This window comes from Talpa occidentalis, unplaced genomic scaffold (genome assembly GCF_014898055.3).
Source record: "Talpa occidentalis isolate TD23 unplaced genomic scaffold, MPIMG_talOcc4v2.1 talOcc4.8, whole genome shotgun sequence".
In the NCBI taxonomy this organism is placed as follows: Eukaryota; Metazoa; Chordata; class Mammalia; order Eulipotyphla; family Talpidae; genus Talpa; species Talpa occidentalis.
In genome coordinates, this window is record NW_023605194.1 from 287,399 (window position 1) to 308,676 (window position 21,278).

The 21,278-nt window shown below is 69.5% G+C and overlaps 2 protein-coding genes across 4 annotated transcripts; both read left to right on the forward strand.

The window, feature by feature from the left end:
* The first annotated feature begins 34 nt into the window (after positions 1–34).
* Positions 35–11,517, forward strand: TUBGCP2 (tubulin gamma complex associated protein 2). 3 transcript variants are annotated; one of them, XM_054690725.1, is made up of 18 exons: positions 35–73; positions 1,914–2,334; positions 3,373–3,501; positions 4,066–4,242; positions 4,352–4,508; positions 4,672–4,879; positions 5,147–5,346; positions 5,637–5,826; positions 6,062–6,207; positions 7,124–7,304; positions 7,529–7,709; positions 8,598–8,770; positions 8,943–9,071; positions 9,294–9,414; positions 9,715–9,858; positions 10,214–10,342; positions 10,746–10,909; positions 11,355–11,517. In XM_054690725.1, exons 2-18 carry the CDS (start codon positions 2,185–2,187, stop codon positions 11,488–11,490), a joined length of 2,715 nt encoding a protein of 904 aa, XP_054546700.1. In that variant the 5' UTR covers positions 35–73; positions 1,914–2,184; the 3' UTR covers positions 11,491–11,517. The 3 variants fall into 3 exon arrangements, with proteins under 3 accessions (XP_054546700.1, XP_054546701.1, XP_037352345.1); XM_054690726.1 differs by lacking the exon at positions 35–73 and adding an exon at positions 672–1,306; XM_037496448.2 differs by lacking the exon at positions 35–73 and having other exon boundaries at positions 672–2,334.
* An 846-nt stretch (positions 11,518–12,363) lies between these two features.
* Positions 12,364–20,879, forward strand: ADAM8 (ADAM metallopeptidase domain 8). Its single transcript, XM_054690360.1, has 23 exons — positions 12,364–12,409; positions 13,116–13,219; positions 13,864–13,940; positions 14,115–14,193; positions 14,405–14,481; positions 14,663–14,846; positions 15,037–15,126; positions 15,223–15,291; positions 15,542–15,711; positions 15,854–15,935; positions 16,131–16,279; positions 16,347–16,524; positions 16,749–16,838; positions 16,923–17,112; positions 17,185–17,260; positions 17,545–17,704; positions 18,028–18,102; positions 18,423–18,507; positions 18,974–19,076; positions 19,399–19,567; positions 19,885–19,950; positions 20,403–20,480; positions 20,829–20,879. Exons 1-23 carry the CDS (start codon positions 12,364–12,366, stop codon positions 20,877–20,879), a joined length of 2,448 nt encoding a protein of 815 aa, XP_054546335.1.
* The last annotated feature ends 399 nt before the right edge of the window (positions 20,880–21,278 follow it).

Consider the following 21,278-nt stretch of genomic DNA (forward strand, 5'->3'; position numbering starts at 1 on the left):
GCCCGTCGCGCCGGAAGTGACGCGCCGCGTCCCGCGACGTCGGCGCTCGGCGGGCCGGGCCGGCGGCGCCTGGGTGAGTGGGCTCGGGGCCCCCCGCCCGCCCCTGCCCCCCGCCCCCGCCCGCGGGGCCCCCCGCCCCCCCCTCGGAGCCGGCGGCGCGGTCGGGCCGCCTCGCCTCGCGCTGCGCTTTCCCGGGGCCCGGCCCGTGCGGAGCGGCCTGGGCGCCGGCTGACGGCGCTTCCGTGCGGGTCCCGGCCTCGGCCTCCCGCCCGCCGCTGCCGCGGGCGCCCCTCGGTCTCCGTGGCAGCCGGAGGGCCCCTCCCCGCCTCCAGCCCCGGGGGTGCCGCTGCGGCTGCGGGCGGGTTCCCGCAGGGACCCCCAGGTCTGTGGGGCGCCGACCCTGGGGTTCCCTTGTGTCGCGGGCGTCTGGCGTCCCTCCCCGCCGCGGGGTGCAGCTGTGAACCCCGCTCAAAGGAGCGCTCTTCACGGGCGCCCTGCCCGCTGCACGCGGGGGAGCTTCGTCCGGGGGTGCGCGCCCCTTCGCGTGTCCTGAGCAGCGTCTGTCCAGCCCCGCACCCGGCGGGCCGGGGTGTGGCGGGGGCGGCCGGGCGGGCGTTTGTTCTGCTGCCCGCGGGGCACCTGGTGGGGACTCAAAGCCGCTGGGAGGCAGCCCGGGGCTCGGGGTGCTGTCGGTGGCGCCCTGGCTGGCTCTTGAGAAAGGAACCGCTTCTCCCTGCCGGGACTGCTGCCTCCAGGCGGCTGGCCTGTGACGGGCGGGCGCCAGGCTTGCTCCCCCTTCTCCAGCTGCAGCGCACCCCCACTGCCCCCCATGGCCCGGGCTTGAGGCCACTCCGCTGCACAGCCCGCCCAGGCCTGAGCGACGGCCTTGCACCCCTTTGGCACAGAAAGCCTCGCTCCAGCCCCCGCAGCCCCCCAGCCCCAAGTGCCAGGGGTCCAGCCCAGGCCGCCCAGCACTTCCTGGCCCGGAAGCAGGGGTGTCAGGCCAGTGTTTGGTGCTTCCATAACCTGGACCGCGTGGACACAAGAGGGGTGTCCTGGGCCACACAGGGTGGACATGCTTCCTCTCGAGTCAGCACGCGCATAGCGCAGTGTTGGGCATGCTGCATCCGTTGCGCTGGACACGTTGCCAGCTGTGGGGCAACTTAGCTAGGAGTCATAACCGTTCTGGGGCCGCAGAGCCTTTGAGTGTGTCCCAAAGTCTACACAGAGGACTTGGCCTGTGACTGCCCCCCCACCGGGGGCGCTGTGGTCCACGGGTTCTGGTCAGGAGCCCTGTGGACGCCAGGTGAGAAGCGCGTGCTGTGGCATGTCGACCTCCTCGCCCATCTGTCTGCTGGGCAGTCCTTGGCGCTGAACCTAGACCTGCTGCGGCTGGGGGGCACTGATGTCTGCGCAGTGGGATCTCGGGCTTGCACCCAGAGGGTTCTGTGCTCTGTGGGGTGATTCTTGGACCCCTGCCCCACAGAGCAGGCCAAGCTGCAGGGCCCCGGCCCCCATGCTAGGCAAACAGCAGCTTCGCAAGCGCATCTTCGTGCAGAGCCAGGCCAGCCCAGGAAGGCCCTCTGAGCTGGCCAAGTGAGAAGGCTGCTCAGCCGGGCGTGAGTGCAGCTGGGCCAGAGACAGGCCTGGGCCACAGGGTGGGAGCTGGGGCTTGAAATCCGTGCTGGGGGGTTGGGCAGGGGTGCCTATGCTCTGGAGACCCAGGCCCTGCAGGGGGCTTCCCCTTGCCCAGGGCCCTGTGGGCCAGGCCACCCGTGGGAAGGAGGCTGGGCCTGGAGGGTCAGGTCCACACTGGATGTGTCAACTCCCTGAGCTGAGGCATGAGCCTTTGTTTTTTAATAAATTTTCAGGGTTTTGTGAAATCTTTCCCCTGCCTTGTCCCCCCATCCTAGAGCCTCAGCCTTGCTGCGCTGCCCACGTGCTCAGACGCCCTCTGTTTTCATGGAAGTGGCTGCTTTTCTCCATCTTTCTACTGAGGTGGTGCGGCCGTGTCTGCTCCCCTCCCAGGCAGCCTTGGGCCTGGCCTGCTGGGGCACCTGCGCCGAGCTCTTTAGGGTGAATCCGGCTGTCGCCGGGCAGCGTCTTGGGGTTCACACCTGTCCTGTAAGCAGCCATCTGTTGCCCCCGGAGGACGAGTGACACTGACATCATCCAGCCAGGACCATGAGCGAGTTCCGGATCCACCACGACGTCAACGAGCTGCTGAGCCTGCTGCGCGTCCCGGGTGGCGACGGGGCCGAGGTCTACATCGACCTGCTGCAGAGGAACCGCACCCCCTACGTCACCACCTCTGTGTCAGCACATGGTGCCAAGGTGAGCGGGCCGCACTCAGTAGTTCTGTCCACACCGGGTCTGCCCCTCAGCCCCGATGGGAGGGCCTGGTGGCACAGGTGGGCCTGGGATGGGGAGTCGCTCCAGCTGACGCCCCTTGTCCACACTGAGATAGTTTAGTGTGTTTTTCGGTTAAAGCTGCTGTGCATCAGCATATCTGTAAGTGTCAGGCCAGCCTTCATAAGCCTTCTTTAAGAGAGAGCTTTGACGTCTTTTCTTTTTAGAAGATTTATTATTTAAGCACGCAATAGCTGAGGCGTAGGCCAGAGATGGGGAGAGGTGAGAGGATTCACCAGAGATAGAACAGGCGGAGAAGAACAGGCGGATCCACTGAAATCCACTGCTGAGGGGAGCAGCAGAGAGATCTGCTGCACCCTGTGGGTCAGGTCTCTGGCTGGCGATCGAACTCAGGCTGCAGTGGCTGGCGATAGCTCGATAGTGCTTTAACTTAATCTCTGCACCACCATGGAGGGTCTGGGGTGCCGGACTGGGTGGGGATGGCCCTGGGGCTCAGGCAGCTCGTGTGGAGAGAAAAAATGTGCAGGACTCAATGCGTTTTGTTTTTTGTTTTTTATTTTTTGTGGGACCCTCGCCGGTGGCCAGGGAACGAACCAGCGCTGCAGAGGCTGCGGGCAGCCTTGCAGCCCAGCGCTCAACTGCTGCACCACCAGGGGAGGCCCTGGGGTGTTTTTTTTTTAAGTATTATTTATTTATGCATTCAAGAGCTGGGGTACAGGCCAGAGATGCGGGGGAGGGGGGAGAGGATTCACCAGAGACAGAGTGGGGAGCAGAACAGGCGGAAGACTGAAAACACTGCTGAGGGGAGCAGCGGGCGAGACAGGAGAGGTCTGCTGCGCCATGTAGGTAGCTCCCTGGCCAGCCTGGGGATTGAACTTGTTCTGCAGAGGCTGCGGATTGCTTCATAGTGCAGTGCTTAACCCCTTGCACCACCAGGGAAGCCCAACGGGGTATTTTTCAAGTGCTTGATTGTCACTGACCGGACACATTTATGCTTTTCAGGTTAAAATAGCAGAGTTTTCGCGTACTCCCGAAGACTTTTTGAAGAAATACGATGAACTAAAGTTAAAAAATACCCGGAACCTTGACTCCTTGGTCTACCTGTTGTCCAAGCTTACGGAAGACAAAGAGGCAAGTTCGCTGGGCGCCAGAAAGGGCCACTGTATCTGGGGTGGCTCATGGGGTGCAGGGTCCTAGCAGCCTGTCCCTGGCCTGACGTATGTGGTCCCCTCAGCTGGGGCAACACCTTGCAGAGCGGCTGCCTTGACACTGTCACATCACGGGACCTGCTTCCCTCACATGGCGACACGTTCCCTGCCTCAGCCCTGACCTGAGGTCATGTGGGCTGTGTTCCCTGGGCCTCATGGGTGCTGAGGGCTGCTGGTCGTTGCGCTCCAGGGAGCCTAGCCCTGCTGCCCATCTGTCTCACTGTTGCCGTGGTGCTGAGGGCAGCAGCGGGCAGGCAAGGAGGGACCTTGGCCCCTGGTGACCCCAGGCTGGAGGCAGGTGAGGCGTGGTCTCCCTGCCGCAGAGGCTGTGCCGTGGGCCCCTCCCCACTTGCCTCGGGGACATGGTGCTTGTGGCATGAAGCGCCCAGACAGGCTGCCCGTAGGAGCTGCCGCTTGCGCTGTGTAGGGCCAGGAAAGCCGGGGTGTGCGGGCTGCAGTTGAGCCATGGGGCCCCGTGTGCTTGCAGACTCTGCAGTACTTGCAGCAGAATGCCAAGGAGAGGGCGGAGCTTGCAGCCACGGCTGCCGCCAACAGCACCCCTAGTTTCGGTGCCCCCGCAACAGCCTCTAAGATCTCCGCGCAGGAGCTGGAGGAATTGAGGAAGCAGCTGGGCAGCGTGGCCACCAGCTCCACTCTGCAGCAGGTAGCTGCGCCCCGCGCAGGCCCCGTGCACACCAACACTCCCCCACCCCGTGCGGCGCCTGACAGGCGGCGCCTCTCTCCTCTCTCCCCATCTCCACACGTCTCTTCAGTCCTTGGCGCTCACGAGGAAGGCGCTCCGAGACAAGCAGAGCAAGAAGAACTCGGGCCTGCACCTGCCGGTCTTCCCGGCATGGGTGTACGAGAGGCCAGCGCTGCTTGGGGACTTCCTGGCGGGCGCAGGCCCGGAGGACACAGCGGTGCCCATAGGTGCGTGCGCCCTCCCCCACGGGCTCCATAGCCCGGCTGGCGCTTTGGCATCTTGGCCTGTGTACCCTGTGGGGCCGGCCTGGGCGGATGAAGGGCCTGGTGCACCCGCGAGCCAGGGAGGCGGGGAGTGTGTGGCGGTGGCCCCAGCTGTCTGTGCCCACAGGCTCGCTGCCCCTGGCTGCACAGGAGTCGGCCCTGGTGGAGGACCTGCTCTACGTGCTGGTGGGTGTGGACGGCCGCTATGTCACTGCCCAGCCCCTCACTGGGAGGCAGGGCCGGACCTTCCTGGTGGACCCCAACCTCGACCTGTCCATCAGGGAGCTGGTGAGCAGGATCCTCCCGGTGGCCGCCAGTTACTCCACTGTGACCAGGTAGGCGCAGCCGGGACCCAGGGGACACAGGCCATGGGCCTGCTGGGGGCATGCTGTGTCTGTCGTCCCGTCCTCCCTTGGGGGAGCTGCACGTTTGCTCCCAGCTCCCTCCAGGCATGTGTGAATGGTCAGGGCCCTGTGTTCTGACTCGTCCCCTCTGGTGCACGGTTCCTTTGGGAAAAGCTCCTGAGGGGCCGTTGCTCCCTTCTGAGGGTGGTGCCCTGGGCCGCGGGCCTTTCATCATGAGCCATGCCCACCTCTGCACAGGTTCATCGAGGAGAAGTCTTCCTTTGAGTACGGGCAGGTGAACCATGCCCTGGCGGCCGCCATGAGGACACTGGTGAAGGAGTACTTGATCCTGGTCACCCAGCTGGAGCAGCTGCAGAGGCAGGGTCTGCTGTCCCTGCAGAAGCTCTGGTTCTACGTCCAGCCGGCCATGCGTACCATGGACATCCTGGCCTCCCTGGGTATGTCTTTCGTAGCACCTTGGGGGGCCAAGGGCATGCGCCAACCTGAGGTGGGGCCCCTGGAGGTAGGACCCGGGTGGCGGGCAGAGGACCCCCCAGGCTGGGGCACTGTCTCTCACCTGGGATTCAGAGGCCCGTGCTCTATCGGTTGACAGGCAGGGGAACTGGAAACTGGCGGGCTAATTAGCAGCTGCAGCTTTGCAGTTGTGCATCTCTCCAGGATGGGAGAGGGAGGGGCCAGGGGAGCTGGGGCGGCTGCACTCGCCTCCTGAGCGACCCTCCCCCCACAGCCACAGCCGTGGACAAGGGTGAGTGTGGGGGTGGTGCGACCCTCAGCCTCCTGCACGACCGCAGCCTGAGCTATACGGGCGACAGCCAGGCCCAGGAGCTGTGCCTGTTCCTCACCAAGGCTGCCAGCGCGCCCTACTTTGAGATGCTGGAGCGGTGGATCTACAGGGGCATCATCAACGACCCGTACAGGTGGGGCTGGTGCTGTGGGGAGGGGGCTCCACCTTGCCCTTGCACCCAGCATGCGTGTGTCACGCCCACGATGAGACCTCTGGCCCGTGGGGAGTGCCTGTCGAGGTGCTTGTGGGGGAGCCATGAAAACCCAGGTGGTCCTAGAGGCGGCTCCACCGCCGGCCCCCAGAGCACCCAGCGGTCAGCTCCAGCGCGGGCTCCCGGCGCCCTGACGGCCTCCCGGCGGTGCCCGCAGTGAATTCATGGTGGAGGAGCACGAGTTGCGCAAGGAGAAGATCCAGGAGGACTACAACGACAAGTACTGGGACCAGCGGTACACGGTGGCGCAGCGGCAGGTGCCTTCCTTCCTGCAGAAGATGGCGGGCAAGGTGCTCAGCACAGGTGCGGCGCTGCAGGGCCTCCTGCCCTGGCCACTTCGCCTGTAGAAGGCTGTCCCCACCCAAAGCCTATCCTCTGCGCTCCATGCCCTGGCCAGGTGCGGGGTCACCTGAGCCTTCGTCTCCCAGATGCCCCCGGAGGGAGCCCCACCTGGCCAGCACCTTTGCAGAGCTGTCCACGAGGGTCAGGCCGCCCCACACCTCACCCTGCCCCACCTGTGGCCAGTCAGGCCAGTGACCCTCAGGGTCTGGGGGTGGTCACGAGGACACAGGTGGGGTCCCCCTGGGGAGACGAAGGGTCCCGGTGCAGGGGCTCCTGTGTCTGTGGAGTGGGGTGCGCCCTCCTGGTAGGTGGAAGCTCTGCAACCCCATTGTTAGGGTCTTTCTAGTGGCCCCGGGGGGATAGGACGGTGGCTTCAGTGACAGGTGCAGCCCCAGCTCTGCGGTCACCTCAGTCCCAGGGCTCCGTGGTCGTGGTGCTTGTGGGAGCAGAGTTCCCAGGGTTTCGGGATCTTGACCCCAGGGACAGACCCTGTCGCAGTCTCTCACACGCCAAGAGAAGTGGGCATTGTTCCAGCAGTGACCACCGCTGGCCAGGAAGCTGACTTACAGGCGCTTGCAGACACCTGGCTGAGGGCCTCGTGCCAGGTCCGAGCCCTGACGCCTAGCTGTGGGGGGTGGGGGGGCGGGCGTGTGCGAGCCTGGTCCTCACGGGGGCCTCTGGAGGCCACTTCTGTGCTCTCGGTCAGAAAGTCCCGACACAAAGGACCACAGCGGGCGCCAGCGTCTCCACTCTGTCCTCAGTGCCCATGGTGGCAGGCAGAGCCCACTGGCCATGTCCCCGACCTCAGGGTTCGAGGCTGCAGCAGCCGGGCCCAGCCAGTTTTCTGCGGAGCTCGTGACCTGCTGTCCCCTTCCAGGAAAGTACCTGAACGTGGTCCGGGAGTGCGGTCATGACGTCACCTGCCCCGTGGCCAAGGAGATCGTCTACACGCTGAAGGAGCGGGCGTATGTGGAGCAGATCGAAAAGGCCTTCAATTATGCCAGCAAGGTGCTGCTGGACTTTCTGCTGCAGGAGCAGGAGCTGCTGGCGCACCTGAGGTGGGCCCCACGGTCACGCACCCTCCCGCCTCGTCCCCCCTGCCTGGCCTCTGCAGAGTCCCTCCAGAGCCTGCCTGGAGCTGGCCCCTGTTCACCTGCTTATCACCTGACCCTTGTTGGGGCCCCGTTGGGGCAGGTAGTATCCCGCCCCACCCCCACCCTCCGGTGGGCGCCCTCTGCCCGCGCCTGCTCTCCCCACTGATGCATCCTGCCCCACCTGGCAGGTCCATCAAGCGCTACTTCCTGATGGACCAGGGGGACTTCTTCGTGCACTTCATGGATCTCACGGAGGAGGAGCTGAAGAAGCCGGTGGACGACATCACACCTACGCGCCTGGAGGCGCTGCTGGAGCTGGCCTTGCGCATGAGCACCGCCAACACCGACCCCTTCAAGGATGACCTCAAGGTGGGCCGGCCCGCCGCGCCCTCTGCCTGTCCCTGCCGCGCCCTCCGCCCTCCAGGGCAGGCCCCGCCCCATCCGCAGGGTCCCCGATAAGGGCTGGCCCCCTGCTGCTGGCACTGGTTTGGCTTCGTGCTCGGGGTCACCACGAGCCTGGGGGCTCCCCTGCGGACAGGGCTCCCACAAGCCGTGGGTGGCGCTGGGCCCAGGGGTGTCCTGGTCGGTGCTGGGCTATCCCCAATGGTCTCAGGATTCATGCGCTAGGGTGTGGGGGAGCCAGTGCTCGAGCCTCTGTCCGCGAGGTTGACGGCCACACCCGGCCTCCACGTCTCGTTTGGTTCATGGCGTCTCCCCTTGCGGTGGCGGCTGCCTGTGGCCTCTCAGATCCGGTTTTCGTCTTGTCTGCGTCTTGTTTCCGAGAGCCTCGGGTGCTGTCGCCACTTTTTGTGCCAACACTGAGGTGGGGGAGGGGCCTGCTTCATGGGTGCCCTGGCCCGGGACGTGTGGCCCCGGGGGTTTCTGATCTCCCTTCACTTCCCCTTTGACCAGTCTCAAGCCTGTGATCCTCACAGCGGTGCTTCTGCTTTTGGGGTGGCGTCTGGCTCGCCTGGGGCGAGAGGACACCACAGCTGCTGAGGCAGGTGGCGCCCCCGTGGCACCCCCGCCCCGGTCACCAGGGGGTCCTGGCTTGTCTGACGCAGTGGTGGTTTCTCGCTTACTCACTGGCATCTCCCGAATTCCTCTTCTCTCTGTGTGCAGACGGGAGCGGCCAAGCTTTTGAATCATGGCTGAGCAGGGTGCGGCTGTGTGCCCGGGGCTTCCCGCGCGCCTGAGTTTGCCCTTGGCAGCTGCTGCCGTGGGTGGGGCCGGAACTGATGCTGTGTCTCCCCGCAGATTGATCTGATGCCTCACGACCTCATCACCCAGCTGCTGCGGGTGCTGGCCATCGAGACCAAGCAGGAGAAAGCCATGGCCCAGGCCGACCCCACCGAGCTCACGCTGAGCGGCCTGGAGGCCTTCTCCTTCGACTACGTCGTTAAGTGGCCGCTGTCGCTTATCATCAACAGGTGAGCGGGATGGACTGTGAGCTCCATGCCGCCGGGCCCGCCTCCCTCCCGGCTCGGGCCACGGCCACCTGCTGGCCAGCTGCAGACCTGCGCTCAGCCCGCCTTGCCCAGAGCTCCCGGCCAACCTGGCCACTGGGGCCTGTCCCAAGCCGTTGCCTCCCTCCCGCCCCAGGAAAGCCCTGACGCGCTACCAGATGCTCTTCCGGCACATGTTCTACTGCAAGCATGTGGAGCGGCAGCTGTGCAGCGTGTGGGTCAGCAACAAGGCCGCCAAGCAGAGCTCGCTGCACTCGGCCAAGTGGTACGTCCCGCCTCAGGAGCTGTGCTGGGCCGAGAACCTGCCAACACCGCCCGCGAACTCCAGGTCGCGCCTGTGCACGTGCACGGGACAGGCCTCTGGCCCCGCGGCCAGCTGGGCAGTGTGGTCAGGAGCCGGTTCCAAGACTGGCACCCCCAGGGCTGGAATGTGGACCGAGGGGGCAGCGCCTCCTGATGCTCCCCAATACTCCCCATGTGCCCTCAGGTTTGCCGGGGCCTTCACGCTGCGCCAGCGAATGCTCAACTTCGTGCAGAACATCCAGTACTACATGATGTTTGAGGTCACGGAGCCCACCTGGCATGTCCTGGAGGAGAACCTGAGAGGCGTGAGTCCGCCGAGCCAGGGCGCCACCGTGACTCCGGGGGCGCGTGTGGGGCCTGTGCCAGGGCCTCGGGTTCTGGTCAGTGCGTGTGGGTGTGTGCGGGGAGCCCTCGGGGTCCCCCCCAGCTCCTCCCAGGCCTGCTGGGACCCATCCCCGTGGGAAGTGTCTCTCCCGCTTTCACCCGCGACCAGGGTGGGGGCCGCCCCGGGCATGTTGAGAATGATCAGGCCCCACAGGCCACAGGGTGGTGCAGTCGGGGGTGGAGGGTGACCACCTCGGGGGCACTGAGCCGGCTCCCCACAGGCCTCCAACATCGACGACGTGCTGGGCCACCACACGGGTTTCCTGGACTCCTGCCTCAAGGACTGCATGCTCACCAACCCCGAGCTGCTCCGGGTCTTCTCCAAGCTCATGTCCGTGTGCGTCATGTTCACCAACTGCATGCAGGTGCCCGTGCCCCACCCCGCGCCCCCCTGGCTTCCCCCACTCCGCCCCCGCGTCAGGACTTGAGCCATGGGGCCTACTGACTGGTCTCTTCGCCCTGTGGCCAGTGCTTGCCCAGCAGGGGCAGCGCCTGAAGCTAGCACGGCAGGCAGAGGGCTGCGCGAGCAGGAGAGTGGGCACCCAGCTCCTCGGGGTCGGGAAACAGCCGCGCAGACAAAACTACTCCTGAGTTCGGGCGGGGACTTGGGGCAGTGTCACCGGCGCCCGCCCGCCACCCCCGAGGAGAGCAGGGGCTCACATGGGGTCGCAGAGCCAGCAGGCACCTGTCCCCAGCAGGCCCTTCTCTCCCCAACACCAGAGGTTCACACAGAGCATGAAGCTGGACGCCGAGCTGGGCCGGCTGACGCTGGAGCACGGCACGATGCTGGGGCCGCCCACGGAGCCCGAGCTGGCAGAGGAGCGCGCCCGGAAGGAGCTGGCCCGGAAGGTGCGCCCTGCGCTGGGCTGGGGACCCCAGAGCTGCCGCCCCAGAGCCACACCCCCGCCCTTCATGCCCACCTTTGCTTGGCCCCAATTGCAAGCCCAGAGGTTCACTGGCTACGGGTGCCTGGGGTCGGGGTGTGGGGAGGGCCATGTGCCGGCAGGTGCCAGCCCCGAGGCCTTTGTGGGGGGTGCAGGGGCCCAGCGCCCCCCGACAGCCTCCCTGTGGTAAGCAGCCCACGTGTTGGGGGGGGTACATGCCTGCACCTCCCTGTCCCCCACGAGGCTGCTGCTCCACCCCTTCCCTGTGACGGAGTCGCCTGAAACCACTTTCTTAAACGCGGGGAGGGGTCGGGAGGAAGAGGCGGCTGCCGGGGCGCCAAGGGGTGGGAACTCACTCCGCCTTCCAGCACCTGGCCCAGCATGCAGACGCGCCCCAGCTGGCCTCCGGCTTCGAGGCCACCATCAGCAAATTTGACAAGAACTTCTCAGCCCACCTGCTGGACCTCCTGGCCCGGCTGAGCATCTACAGCACCAGCGACTGTGAGCACGGCATGGCCAGCGTCATCTCCAGGTGGGCCCTCGCCGGGCGGACCCCAGGCACCCCGCTGCTGCCACGCGAACCTGCTCAGGTCACGGCCTGACGGGCAGGACGCCCAGCCCGCCTGCGCCAGCCCCTGACGGGCCTCCCCCTGGGGCCCCTGGGCATCCCGGGAGCGGCGTGCGGGTCCCACGGGGTGTGGGAGTCGGGGAGTGTGATGGGGGCCCTTGAGGAGCAGCCGGGGCACAGGTGGGGGCAGCAGGCCCACCGGTGGCGCTTCTGCGCTCGGGTGCTGGGGCCCGTGGAGCCCAGCTCAGCCTGGGCCCCCAGTGGGGCTGGGGTGCTGGGAGCCCCACGTCCAGGGCCTGGATCAGGGTGAACCAGCACGGGCTGCGGGCAGGAGCCCGTGGGCGTCTGCGGGCAGCGGGGCTAGCTCGGCCCGGGCCGCCAGGCTCAGCAGTGCCCTCGCTCCCTGCAGGCTGGACTTCAACGGCTTCTACACCCGGCGCCTGGAGCGCCTGTCCGCAGAGCGCAGCCAGAAGGCCGCCCCTCCCGCCCCCGGCCCCCGGGGGGCCCCTGCCCCGGCGCCCAGGGTCGCGGTCCCAGCGCAGTGAGACGCCAGCCGCCCTGCCTGCCTGCGGCCCCGGCGCCCGCCCGCCGTCCACGCGCAGCGGCGCGTCCTCTCGCTTGTATTTTTACCTCAAATAAAGACAGTGAAAAACCCCATTTGAGCAACATGGAGATGGCGACCAGCGTGACCTGGGGGGCTGCTCTGCGGGGAGGGCCGAGGGGTTGGCCGAGGCCTCTGCTTGGCGGCCACGGGACCCGCCTGTCCCTGTGCCCCCTGCTGCCGTGAGCACCTCAGCTGCAGACGGGCAGGAGTCCCCAGGCTGGGAGCGGGCGCAGACCCTCCTGGCTGGGCCTCGGCGGCACCCCAAGGCGCGGGGGCACCCAGCGGCACAAGCCGAGCTCACCACAGACCTCAGGGCACCCCTGTGGGCAGGTTGCCCCTCATTGGGCCCGTGACCCCCAGAGGAGCGGCTGTCCCCCAACACAGGGCCGGGCCTGATGGTCGCCCGCGGGCTGACCCCGTTCCTGGAGCTTCGAGTGGCCCTGAGTCCCGCACAGCCCACTGCTGGGCCCCGCGGGGCAGCTTCCTGGCGCTGCTCCCCACCTGCCCCTCACCTCCTGCCCGCGGGGCCCCAGTTCCGGCAGGGGCGTCTCGGCGTGGGGGCTCTGGCCTGTGTCTTGGGGAAGCTGTTCCCACACCCCAAGTCCGGGCTCACGGGGCAGACCCGCCCTCGGCTGCCACCCTCTGCCTCCGCCTCCCGTCGTCATTGGCCAGGGCCCAGGGGCAGGTCTCTGGGGCGGGGCCGGGGCAGGAGCCCGCGGTGTCCAGCCGCCCAGTGCCCGCCACCACCGCACGCCTGGACCCCGAGCGCCTCCGGCTCCATCCTCACCCCACCGCGGCGGTCACTCAGCCCGGCATGCGCGGCCCTGGGCTCTGGCTGCTGGGCGCGCTGTGGCTGCAGGGTGAGTGCGGAGGGCAGGGGGCCGCCCATCCTCGCCGCCCTGGGCGCTCACCCGGCCTCCCTGGGCGCTCGCCTGGTCTCCTGTGCCCGGCGCTGTGGCACGGTGCCGGCTGGTGACGGGGGGAGGGGCGCCAGCAGCGCGGAGATGGGAACCTTCAAAGGGGAACTGGGAGAGCCGCGCCCTGGGTGTTTCCTGAGCTCTCGGTGGGGACAGGCCTGGGGCCAACCAATCGTGGAGGACCTGCCCCTTGGAGTCGCCCGGAGCGGGGGAGGGGAGGCCAGCGCCCACCCCGCCCCCCGCCCCGAGAGGGTCCTGAGCGGAGGCTGGCACCCACCACGCTCAGCCCCAGGCAGGTGGTGCCGGCTGGTCCTCCCGCCTCGCCCCTGGAGTTTGTGGGGGACATACCTGGGGGTGCTCAGTGCGGGCAGAGCCGTCGGGCGCTGGCCGCCGTCTGGGTGGACACAGGAGTCTGGGATCTGGGCTGAGGGAGCTGCCTGCGGGCCGTCGCTCCCCAGAGGTTCAGCTGTGATCAGCTGAGACGAGAAGGCACAGACCAGGGCTGGAGGGAGCCGGTTGGGGGGCCTGTGGGGCCCAGACCCCCCACTGGGACCGGGTCCTGCCCGCCACGCCAGGGCAGTGCCCCTGAGAAGGAGGGGCTCCCAGCCAGCAGGGCCCTGGGCGCTGGCTGAACCCCTCTTCCCCACAGTCACCGCCCCCAGCACTGCCCTGCCCCCGGGACAGCAGTTCCAGGTGGTTCGGCCCCTGCGCCTGCCCGAGCCCCGAGCCCGCCGGGCCCTGCCGTCCCACGCGGTGAGTCCTTGCCCCCACCCGGCTTCTGCCCGAGCCAGAGCCCCCCTGGTGCCGGGGGGCTGCCTCGGTGCCAGGCCTCAGCCAGAAGCCGCCTTCCCCGCCCAGCCACACCCCACGCCCTGGGGCGCAGAGCGGATTCCTCTGCACACCCTTCCGGGCCAGCGGGTGGGCAGCGAACCCAGAGCGGGGTGCTGGCCTGGGGCAGCCCTGCGGCGGCCGTGCCGGGTGGTGTGTGCGGGTGACCTGCGCGGTGTGGGCCACGTACGGCAGGTGTGTGCACATGTGTGTGTGCGGTGAGTGTCTAGGGGCCACTCACGTCCTGCCCTCCGACCCAGGGAGAGCCCGCCACTGCCGGGGCTCTCCACCCGCCCGGCCCTGCTCTGCCCCCTGGGCTGAGTCCCACAAGCCGCCCCCCTCACGCCTGGCTGCCCGGCCGTTGGCCTGTCCGTGGGGCTTCTCCCTGCTGCTGCCCAGGCAGGAGGCTGGAGCCAGGCCTGAGGAGACCTCGTGCTCGCATGGGGCTCCCGCCTCCCTCGGGCCGCCCAGGAGACCCGGGGCTTTCTCGCTTGCCACTGCGCCACCCGGGGCCCTCTGAGGCTGGGACAGGGTCCCTCATTTTGGACTCCCCCCTTTCCCCTGTTCAGGGCCTGTACCCAGAAAGTGTGAGCTATGTCCTGGGGGCTCGCGGGCACAACTTCACCCTGCACCTGAGGAAGAACAGGTGAGGGGGCCGGTCCCTCCTGGCTGGGCCCACAGGGCCTGCCCCCCCAGCACACCCGTGCCCTGGGCATGGGCCCCACCCCAGCTCTTTCTGGCCAGATCAGCCCAGGCCCTCGGGGTGACCAAGCTTCTGGGGGCAGGTGGCACCCCAGTTTCCTCAAGGGCTCTTTTCCAGGGACCTGCTCGGCTCCGGCTACGTGGAGACCTACACAGCTGCCAACGGCTCCCAGGTGGCAGAGCAGCCACCCTTGCAGGTCTGTGGCCAGCAGGCTGGCCCCGGGCGGCCACACAGGGTGGGGAGGGCGCAGGGGAGGGCACAGGGCAGGGGTGGGGCGCAGGGAGCACAGTGGGGAGTGGGGCTGGGGGCACATGCGGGGAGGGGCTGCGGCATGGGGGCAGTGTTGGGGGGGCTCTGGGGAGTGGAGGGGGCAGTGCGCAGCCCCACCCTTCTCCCTCCTCCCGCAGGACCACTGCTTCTACCAGGGCCACGTGGAGGGGCACCCACACTCTGCCGCCAGCATGAGCACCTGCGCTGGCCTCAGGTGGGGCGCAGATGGGGGTGGGGATCCCAGTCCCCAGTGTCCCCTCACCTTACTCCTCAGGCAAGAGGCCGGGCGCCTGGAGCCGCCCGTCCCGTCCGAGCTGAGCCTCCCGGCCTGCCAGGGCCCCTGGCCCCAAGGGGGCAGGGCTGGCGGGGCACTAATCCAGCACCCTGGGTCTCAGGGGCTTCTTCCAGGCAGGCCCGGCCGCTCACCTGATTGAGCCCCTGGACGGGGCGGGCGAAGCGGGGCCGCACGCGCTGTACGAAGCGGAGCAGCTGCCGCCCACACTGGGCACCTGCGGGGTCAGCGACGCCAGCCTGGAGCACGTCCTGGGGCCACGCATCTCGGCCGCCCTGAGGCCGCGGGTGAGGAGGCTGACCACCTTGTTCCCGTGGGCACTCAGTCCTGTCACTGCCCTCTGGGTCACGTGTCCAGACCCCATGTCTCAGCAAAGTGCGGGTGCTGTGTCCCCTGCCCGTGGGCCCAGCCCCAGCAGCAGCTCTAAGACGGGGGGCCAGGGGCGGTGAGCACGTGGAGACCGGCCGAGCCAGACAGCCGACCCACTCTGTCACTGCTCCCCAGAACTGGCCGCCGCCCCGAGAGACCGGCTACGTGGAGCTGTACGTGGTCGTGGACAAGGCAGCGGTGAGGAGCAGGGTGGATGCTGGGTGGGCAGGGCTGGGGCGAGGGTGGGGCCCGTGGGGCGGCGGCCGCTCCAACCCGAGGGCCTCCCGTCTTCAGTTCCAGGTGTCAGGAAGCAGGGCGGCGGTGCGCCAGCGGGTGCTGGACGTGGTCAACCACGTGGACAAGGTGGGGTCCCTCCAGGGACTGCGCGGGGCGCCTCCAGCAGGCTCCGGGAGCCCGGGGCACAGGGGTCCTTCTGGGATGGGCAGCACCCTGCCCACTACAGACCCTGGTTATGGGGGCGCCGGGGGCAGGGGACCCGGGGCGCAGGTGCCGCCATCAGCCGCGGAGGGACGGAGCGGCTCGCTGGGCAAGGCGGCCCTGGGCCCTGTCAGCGGGGTCCTCGGCCCGGCCCGGACTCCTTGTCCTTTCCCAGCTGTACCGGGAGCTCAACCTCCGCGTGGTCCTGGTGGGCCTGGAGATCTGGAACGACAGGAACAGGATCGACGTCAGCCCCGACCCCAGCGCCACCCTGGACAACTTCCTGGCCTGGCGGGCGAGGGACCTGGTGGGGCGGCACCAGCACGACAACGTGCAGCTCGTCACGTGAGGGGCCCTGGGGGGCGGCGGGGCTGGCGCAGAGCCGGACCTGGCCGGCTGACGGAGGCAGGGCCGGCCCCGGCGCTGAGGGTGGCAGGGACAGGCCGGCCGGGTCGGGAGGGGTGCCCTTGACACTGGTCCTTTCCAGCGGGATCGACTTTGAAGGAAGCACCGTGGGGCTGGCCAGGGTGTCCACCATGTGCTCGGGGGCCTCCGGGGCTGTGAACCAGGTGTGAAGGGACCCCCACCCGGGTTTTCCACACAGGCTGGAGTCCACTGCTGGGGGCTGGGCGGGGGGCGAGGCCAGCAGAGCCGGGGCCCAGCGCACCTGCTGGCGGGCTGCTGCCGTGCCGCTGAGGTGTGTTTGGCAGGACAAGCCGCCCCTCGTCCCCGCCAGGGGCAGTGAGCACGGCCTCTGCCTGCAGGACCACCACCGGCACCCCATGGGCGTGGCGTCCACCATGGCCCACGAGATGGGCCACAACCTGGGCATGGACCACGACCAGAACGTGCAGGGCTGCTACTGCCCGGTGCCCACCGAGGACGGCGGCTGCGTCATGTCGGCCACACTCAGGTGAGGGCGCCGTCCAGTGAGGGCCCCGCCTGCCCGGCCGCGCAGCGCCCTGACGGCCCCTCTGCAGCCCCAAGTTCCCCAGGAGGTTCAGCCACTGCAGCCGGGCCGACCTGGAGACCTTCGTGGAGAAGAGCCCTGCGAGCTGCCTGGGAAACCCCCCGGACCCCGGCCGGCTGGTGGGCGGCCCCGTGTGCGGGAACCAGTTCCTGGAGCGGGGGGAGCAGTGCGACTGCGGGACACCCCAGGTACAGGCCGCCCCCTCTCCGGCAGCACGGGCGCCCCCCCGGCCGCGGACCAGCGCTCTGCGGTCACCGCCGCGGGCCGTGCACCCTCCAGCTCCCTGACCCCGAGGCGAGCCCGGGGAGGGAGTGGCCGTGGCCCCGGAGGGCTCAGCCGCGCTGGAGGGTTGGGGCGCTGGCATGGGCCCCCGGGAGCCCCGCTTTCCGCCGTCTCTGCGTGGTGCCCCCAGGAATGTCGGAACCCCTGCTGCAACGCCACCACCTGCCAGCTGGCCGAGGGGGCTGAGTGCGCACAAGGGGCCTGTTGCCAGCACTGCAAGGTGGGGCCCGGGTGCCCCCGCCTCCTGCATGCCCCCCCACCCCGGGTGCCCCCGTGCCCACGCCGGCCTCCTCTGCCGGGCCAGGTGAAGCCGCCTGGGGAGCCGTGCCGTGCGGCCAGGGACACATGCGACCTGGAGGAGTTCTGCGACGGCCAGCAGCCCGCGTGCCCCGAGGACGTCTTCCAGGAGAACGGCAAGCCCTGCCCGGGCAGCTACTGCTACGAGGGTGGCTGCCCCACGCTGGCCGGGCGCTGCCGGGACCTGTGGGGGCCAGGTGAGGCGGCAGCCCTGAGCGGCAGGGCGGCGCGGGCTGGGGCGGGCTCGGCCTGACCAGCTGCGCCCACAGGCGCCCGGGCCGCCGCGGAGAGCTGCTACCGTTACAGCATCTTGCCCGGCTGCAGTGGCGGGACCAGCTCCGGAGGGTGAGGGTCCCCCGGCTGAGCCCCTGGGCTCGGGGTGCGGGATGACGGTGCGGGGCCCCCGGGGCCCTCCACACAGAGGGGTCTGGCCCCTGCCTTCCCGGGCCTTGGGCCTGGGCTGCCCGGCGGGTCCTGCGGCGTGGGCGGCCCTGGCGTCCTGGGAGCGCGGCCCCATCAGCAACCCCACAGCTTGTCCAGGGCGCTGGGTCTCCTCCACAGCCCCCCGTGTCCTTAGTGGGCGGCGGGGCAGTGCCGGGCAGGCTGGCCCACACGCCCCCTGTCCGCAGTGCTGGCAGGTGCGGGGTCCTGTTCTGTGAGGGGGGGCAGAGGCCCCAGGGGCGCAGCTCCTGCACCCTCACTGTCGCCTCGGACTCCTGCCAGGCTCTGGGCCTGGATGACGCTGCCTACGAGCCGGTGCCCGAAGGCACCAGGTGTGGTGAGGACAAGGTGAGTGTCCCGGCTCTGCCAGACGTGCCCCCAGGCCAGGGCTGTGCAGCCCGGGTCTGGTACCCCTCATGCCTGGCCGGGTCCATCGGGCAGGCCCAGTCCAGGAGGGCCGTGCTGTGACCCCTCATTCTCAGCCGCACCCAGAGGGGTTGGGGTGCCATTGATGTGGCTGCCCCAAGGGTCGCAGATGCCCGGGGTGGGGCCTGGTGGCTGCAGCCGTCAGCTGCCCCACCCTGGAGCTCACCGCCAGTTTCAGGGTGTTTGGCTTGTAAGGGAGGGGCTAGGGTCTGGACCGGCCTCCTGAATGCCCCCCTCTCTCCCAGGTGTGCTGGAGGGGGCAGTGTCGGGACCTCCAGGTGTACAGGAGAAGCTGCTCCTCTGGGTGCAGCCACCATGGGGTACGTGGGCCCACGTGCTGCCACCAGCCCACTGAGGCCTGGGTGCAGGGCTGTGGGAGAGACCCTGGCTGGCGCTGCACCCGCAATGGCCTGCTTCCCAGGAAGCCCCTCCCTGCCCCTGCGGGCCCCTCCCGGCCGGCCTGGGCTGTGTGGTCAGCACCCCTACCTGTCTGGGCAAGGCCGGGTCACAGGCCCGGGTGAGGACAGCATGCCCGGCCAGTCCTTGGCAGCGCCACCCCCATGCCCAGGTGTCCACGGCCAGGAGAGTCTCAGCAGGCTCTGTCCAGGCCCAGTGCCTGAGTGCCCCTGCCTGTCCCCAGGTCTGCAACCACAAGGGCCAGTGCCACTGCCAGCCAGGCTGGGCCCCACCTGACTGTGCCCAGCAGCTGACCCACACACGTCCAGGTAGGGCTCCCGGCTCCCCCAGCTTGCGGTCCTCCAGAGGCTGCCCTGTCCTGCCCACCTGGGTGGACGTGAGGGGGCGGCTTCACCCACCCTGGCGCCTCACTGAGGGGTCTGCGGTCCCTGCGTGCCCACCCCAGGACTCGACGGCCCAGGACCTGTGTCTGCAGTCAGCCCATCGGGCTGGGCAATGGCAGCCTTCTCAGGCCTGGGGCCTGGGGCTACTGACCGTGTGGCTGCCCACTGCGTTGGCGCGTTGCGACCCGTCTCTGTGGGTCCGGGGTCTCGACCACCAAGCCCCCGATCTGTGGCCTGTCTTGTTCCTTTAGGGAGGGGCCCAGAGCTCTGGGCACTGGTTTCTGTGCAGCCAGGGCGGGGCCTGAGAAAGTGTCCCCACTTTGGCCTGGGGCTGAGCCTCCTGGTCCCTTGACCCTCCTGGTCCCTTGACTGTGGCCTCGTGTGTCTGCAGCATCCGGAAGCTTCCCGCTGGGTGTGCTGGTGCCCGGGCTGCTCCTGGCGACCCTGGCGCTGTCCCTGGCAGGCGTGCTCATCCACCGCAAGCTCCGGAGGAGGTGAGGCCTTGGCGGCCCCAGGCAGAGGGGGCGCGGGCAGCACCGTCGTCGCCAACCCCCGCACCCTCCTGGCAAGCACTGCTGGTGACTTGGTGACCTGGCCCTTGGGTGCCGTGGCCCCGGCAGCGGAGTCTGGGGGCTCTGCTGGCCCAACAGGACATGCCTCCCAGTGGCCTCCACGGGCCTCCGCCTGGCCAAGCGGGCTCCAGAGCCGAGGGCCCGGACCAGAGGCTGCCTCGCCCCACTCAGAGGGTCCCGTCTCGGGTGGCTGCGGCTCAGCGCGAGCCCGGCCACTCTCGGACCCAGGCCGGTTTCTCCCCAGGAGCCCGGAGCCCAAGGCGGCCGTGGGGCTCTCCAACCCCCTGTTCCACGCAGGGGGCAGCGCACCATCCACGGTCGCCCAAGTCCCAGAGCTGGCCCCCACCACCCACCCCCTCCAGCCCTCCCAACCCGCAGCTTCTGCAGTGGCCCCTAAGCGGCCACCGCCGGCGGTAAGTGAAGCAGCCGGGCCGCCCCACCCGTGCCAGCCCGTGGCCCCTGCTCCCGGCTCCGAGGAAGAGGCCCAGGGAGGGGCTCGGGGCTTGAGCCTATGGTGGCGCTGGCCTCTGCCGGTCCATCTGGGGGCTCGGAGGCCCCGCCGCCCAGCAGGGGACACGCGTCCACACACGGAGGGGTGGGAACGTGGGTCACACGTCCGCTCAGGACAGACACTCGCACTCGGCCGCGGTGCAGGCTCTCCAGCGAGGCGTGGCCCCGCCAGGCGCCGGGGGCGAGGGCAGCTCTCGGGCTCACAGCCCTGCTCCCGCAGCCTCCGGCCGCCCTGTCCAGCACCCCCTTCCCGGTACCTGTGTACACGTGGCAGGCCCCAAACCAGGTAGGTGGGGGCTGCGGCCAGAGCCCCAGGCTGCCTGGGAGGGGCCGTCGGGGCGGGTCCTGGGCTGACCCGCTGCTCCTCCCTCCAGCTCAGACCCGCACCCCCAACCAAGTCGCTCCCGCAGCTGAAGCCCAAGCAGGTGAGCCCCCTCCAGCACCTGTGCCCCCTCTCCACCCTCCCTATCCGCCTCGAGACCTGGGCTCCCTGGGGCGAGGCTTTGGGTGTTCGGAAAGCTCTCTCCCGAATGTGGGCCATGGGGGCCAGTCAAGGTGCACTCAGTTCCCAGGCCCAGGGCCCCTGCAGTGTTGGGGTTCCGCCGCCGGCATGGCTCCCCAGCGGAGGGCCTTCCCTGGCGCCCTTCCCAGGCCCTGGCCGCCGTCCCTTCCCTCAGGCTGCTGAGGGGCCTGGCTGGGGGGTTCTCAGCGGTGCAGCCCGGGCTCCTGCCTCCCCAGGTTGTCAAGCCCACCTGCGCACCCCCGATGCCGCCCGTGAAGCCCAGGCCTGGAGAGGCCCATCCTGGGCCTGCTCAGGTGAGCCCACCCGGGCTGCGGGGCTCCCCAGGCCGCTGGCCCGCAGCCCCAGGGGCCGGCCCTTGGCCCGACTGGTCTGAGAAAAGAGCCAGCGCTGCAGTGGGGTGACCCTAACAGCCGCCTGGCCCGAGGCTCCGCCAGCAGGGCCTTTCCGCAGCGCCCCTAAGTGGCAGCGCCCACCCCATCCCCCCACCCCACCTGCCCACCCCCCACCCCCCTTCTCACCCCACCCCCTCCTACCCCCACCCCACCTCCCCATCCCCCCACTGCCGCCCCCCATCCCCCAACCCTCTCGGGCCTCCTGCGGCTTCCGGGTGGCTCTGACGTCACTTCCCCTCCCTCCCCAAGGGCCCCGCAGGCGCCAGGGGTGCGCTGAAGCCCCCCGCCCTGCGGAGGTGACGAGGCCGCGCACCCTGGGGTGGGGGCGCGCCTCCCCGCCCGCTGCGTGAGCCCCGCCGGGCCGCGTCCATCCCGTCGAGCCGCTTCAGCACCCCCGGTGGCCGGCACAGCTGGGGGGGGCCGGTGCACCCCGGGAGGCTCTGCCCTGCGGCTCCCGCCCAGCGAGCGTCTGCGGCGGCCGGGGGAGCTGCGCCCGCGCCTGGCCCCCGGCCCCTGCCACCCCGCGCCTCCCCCCCCACCCCGCGCCCCCCGGGGCCACCCCGCGCCCCTGGGCCACCCCGTGCCCCCCTCCAGCCTCCCCGCGCCCCCGCACCCCCGCGCCCCCGGGCCACCCCGAGCCCCCCCGCCCCCCCCCCCCCCCGCGCCACCCCGCGCCCCCGGGCGCCCCCATGCCTGCCT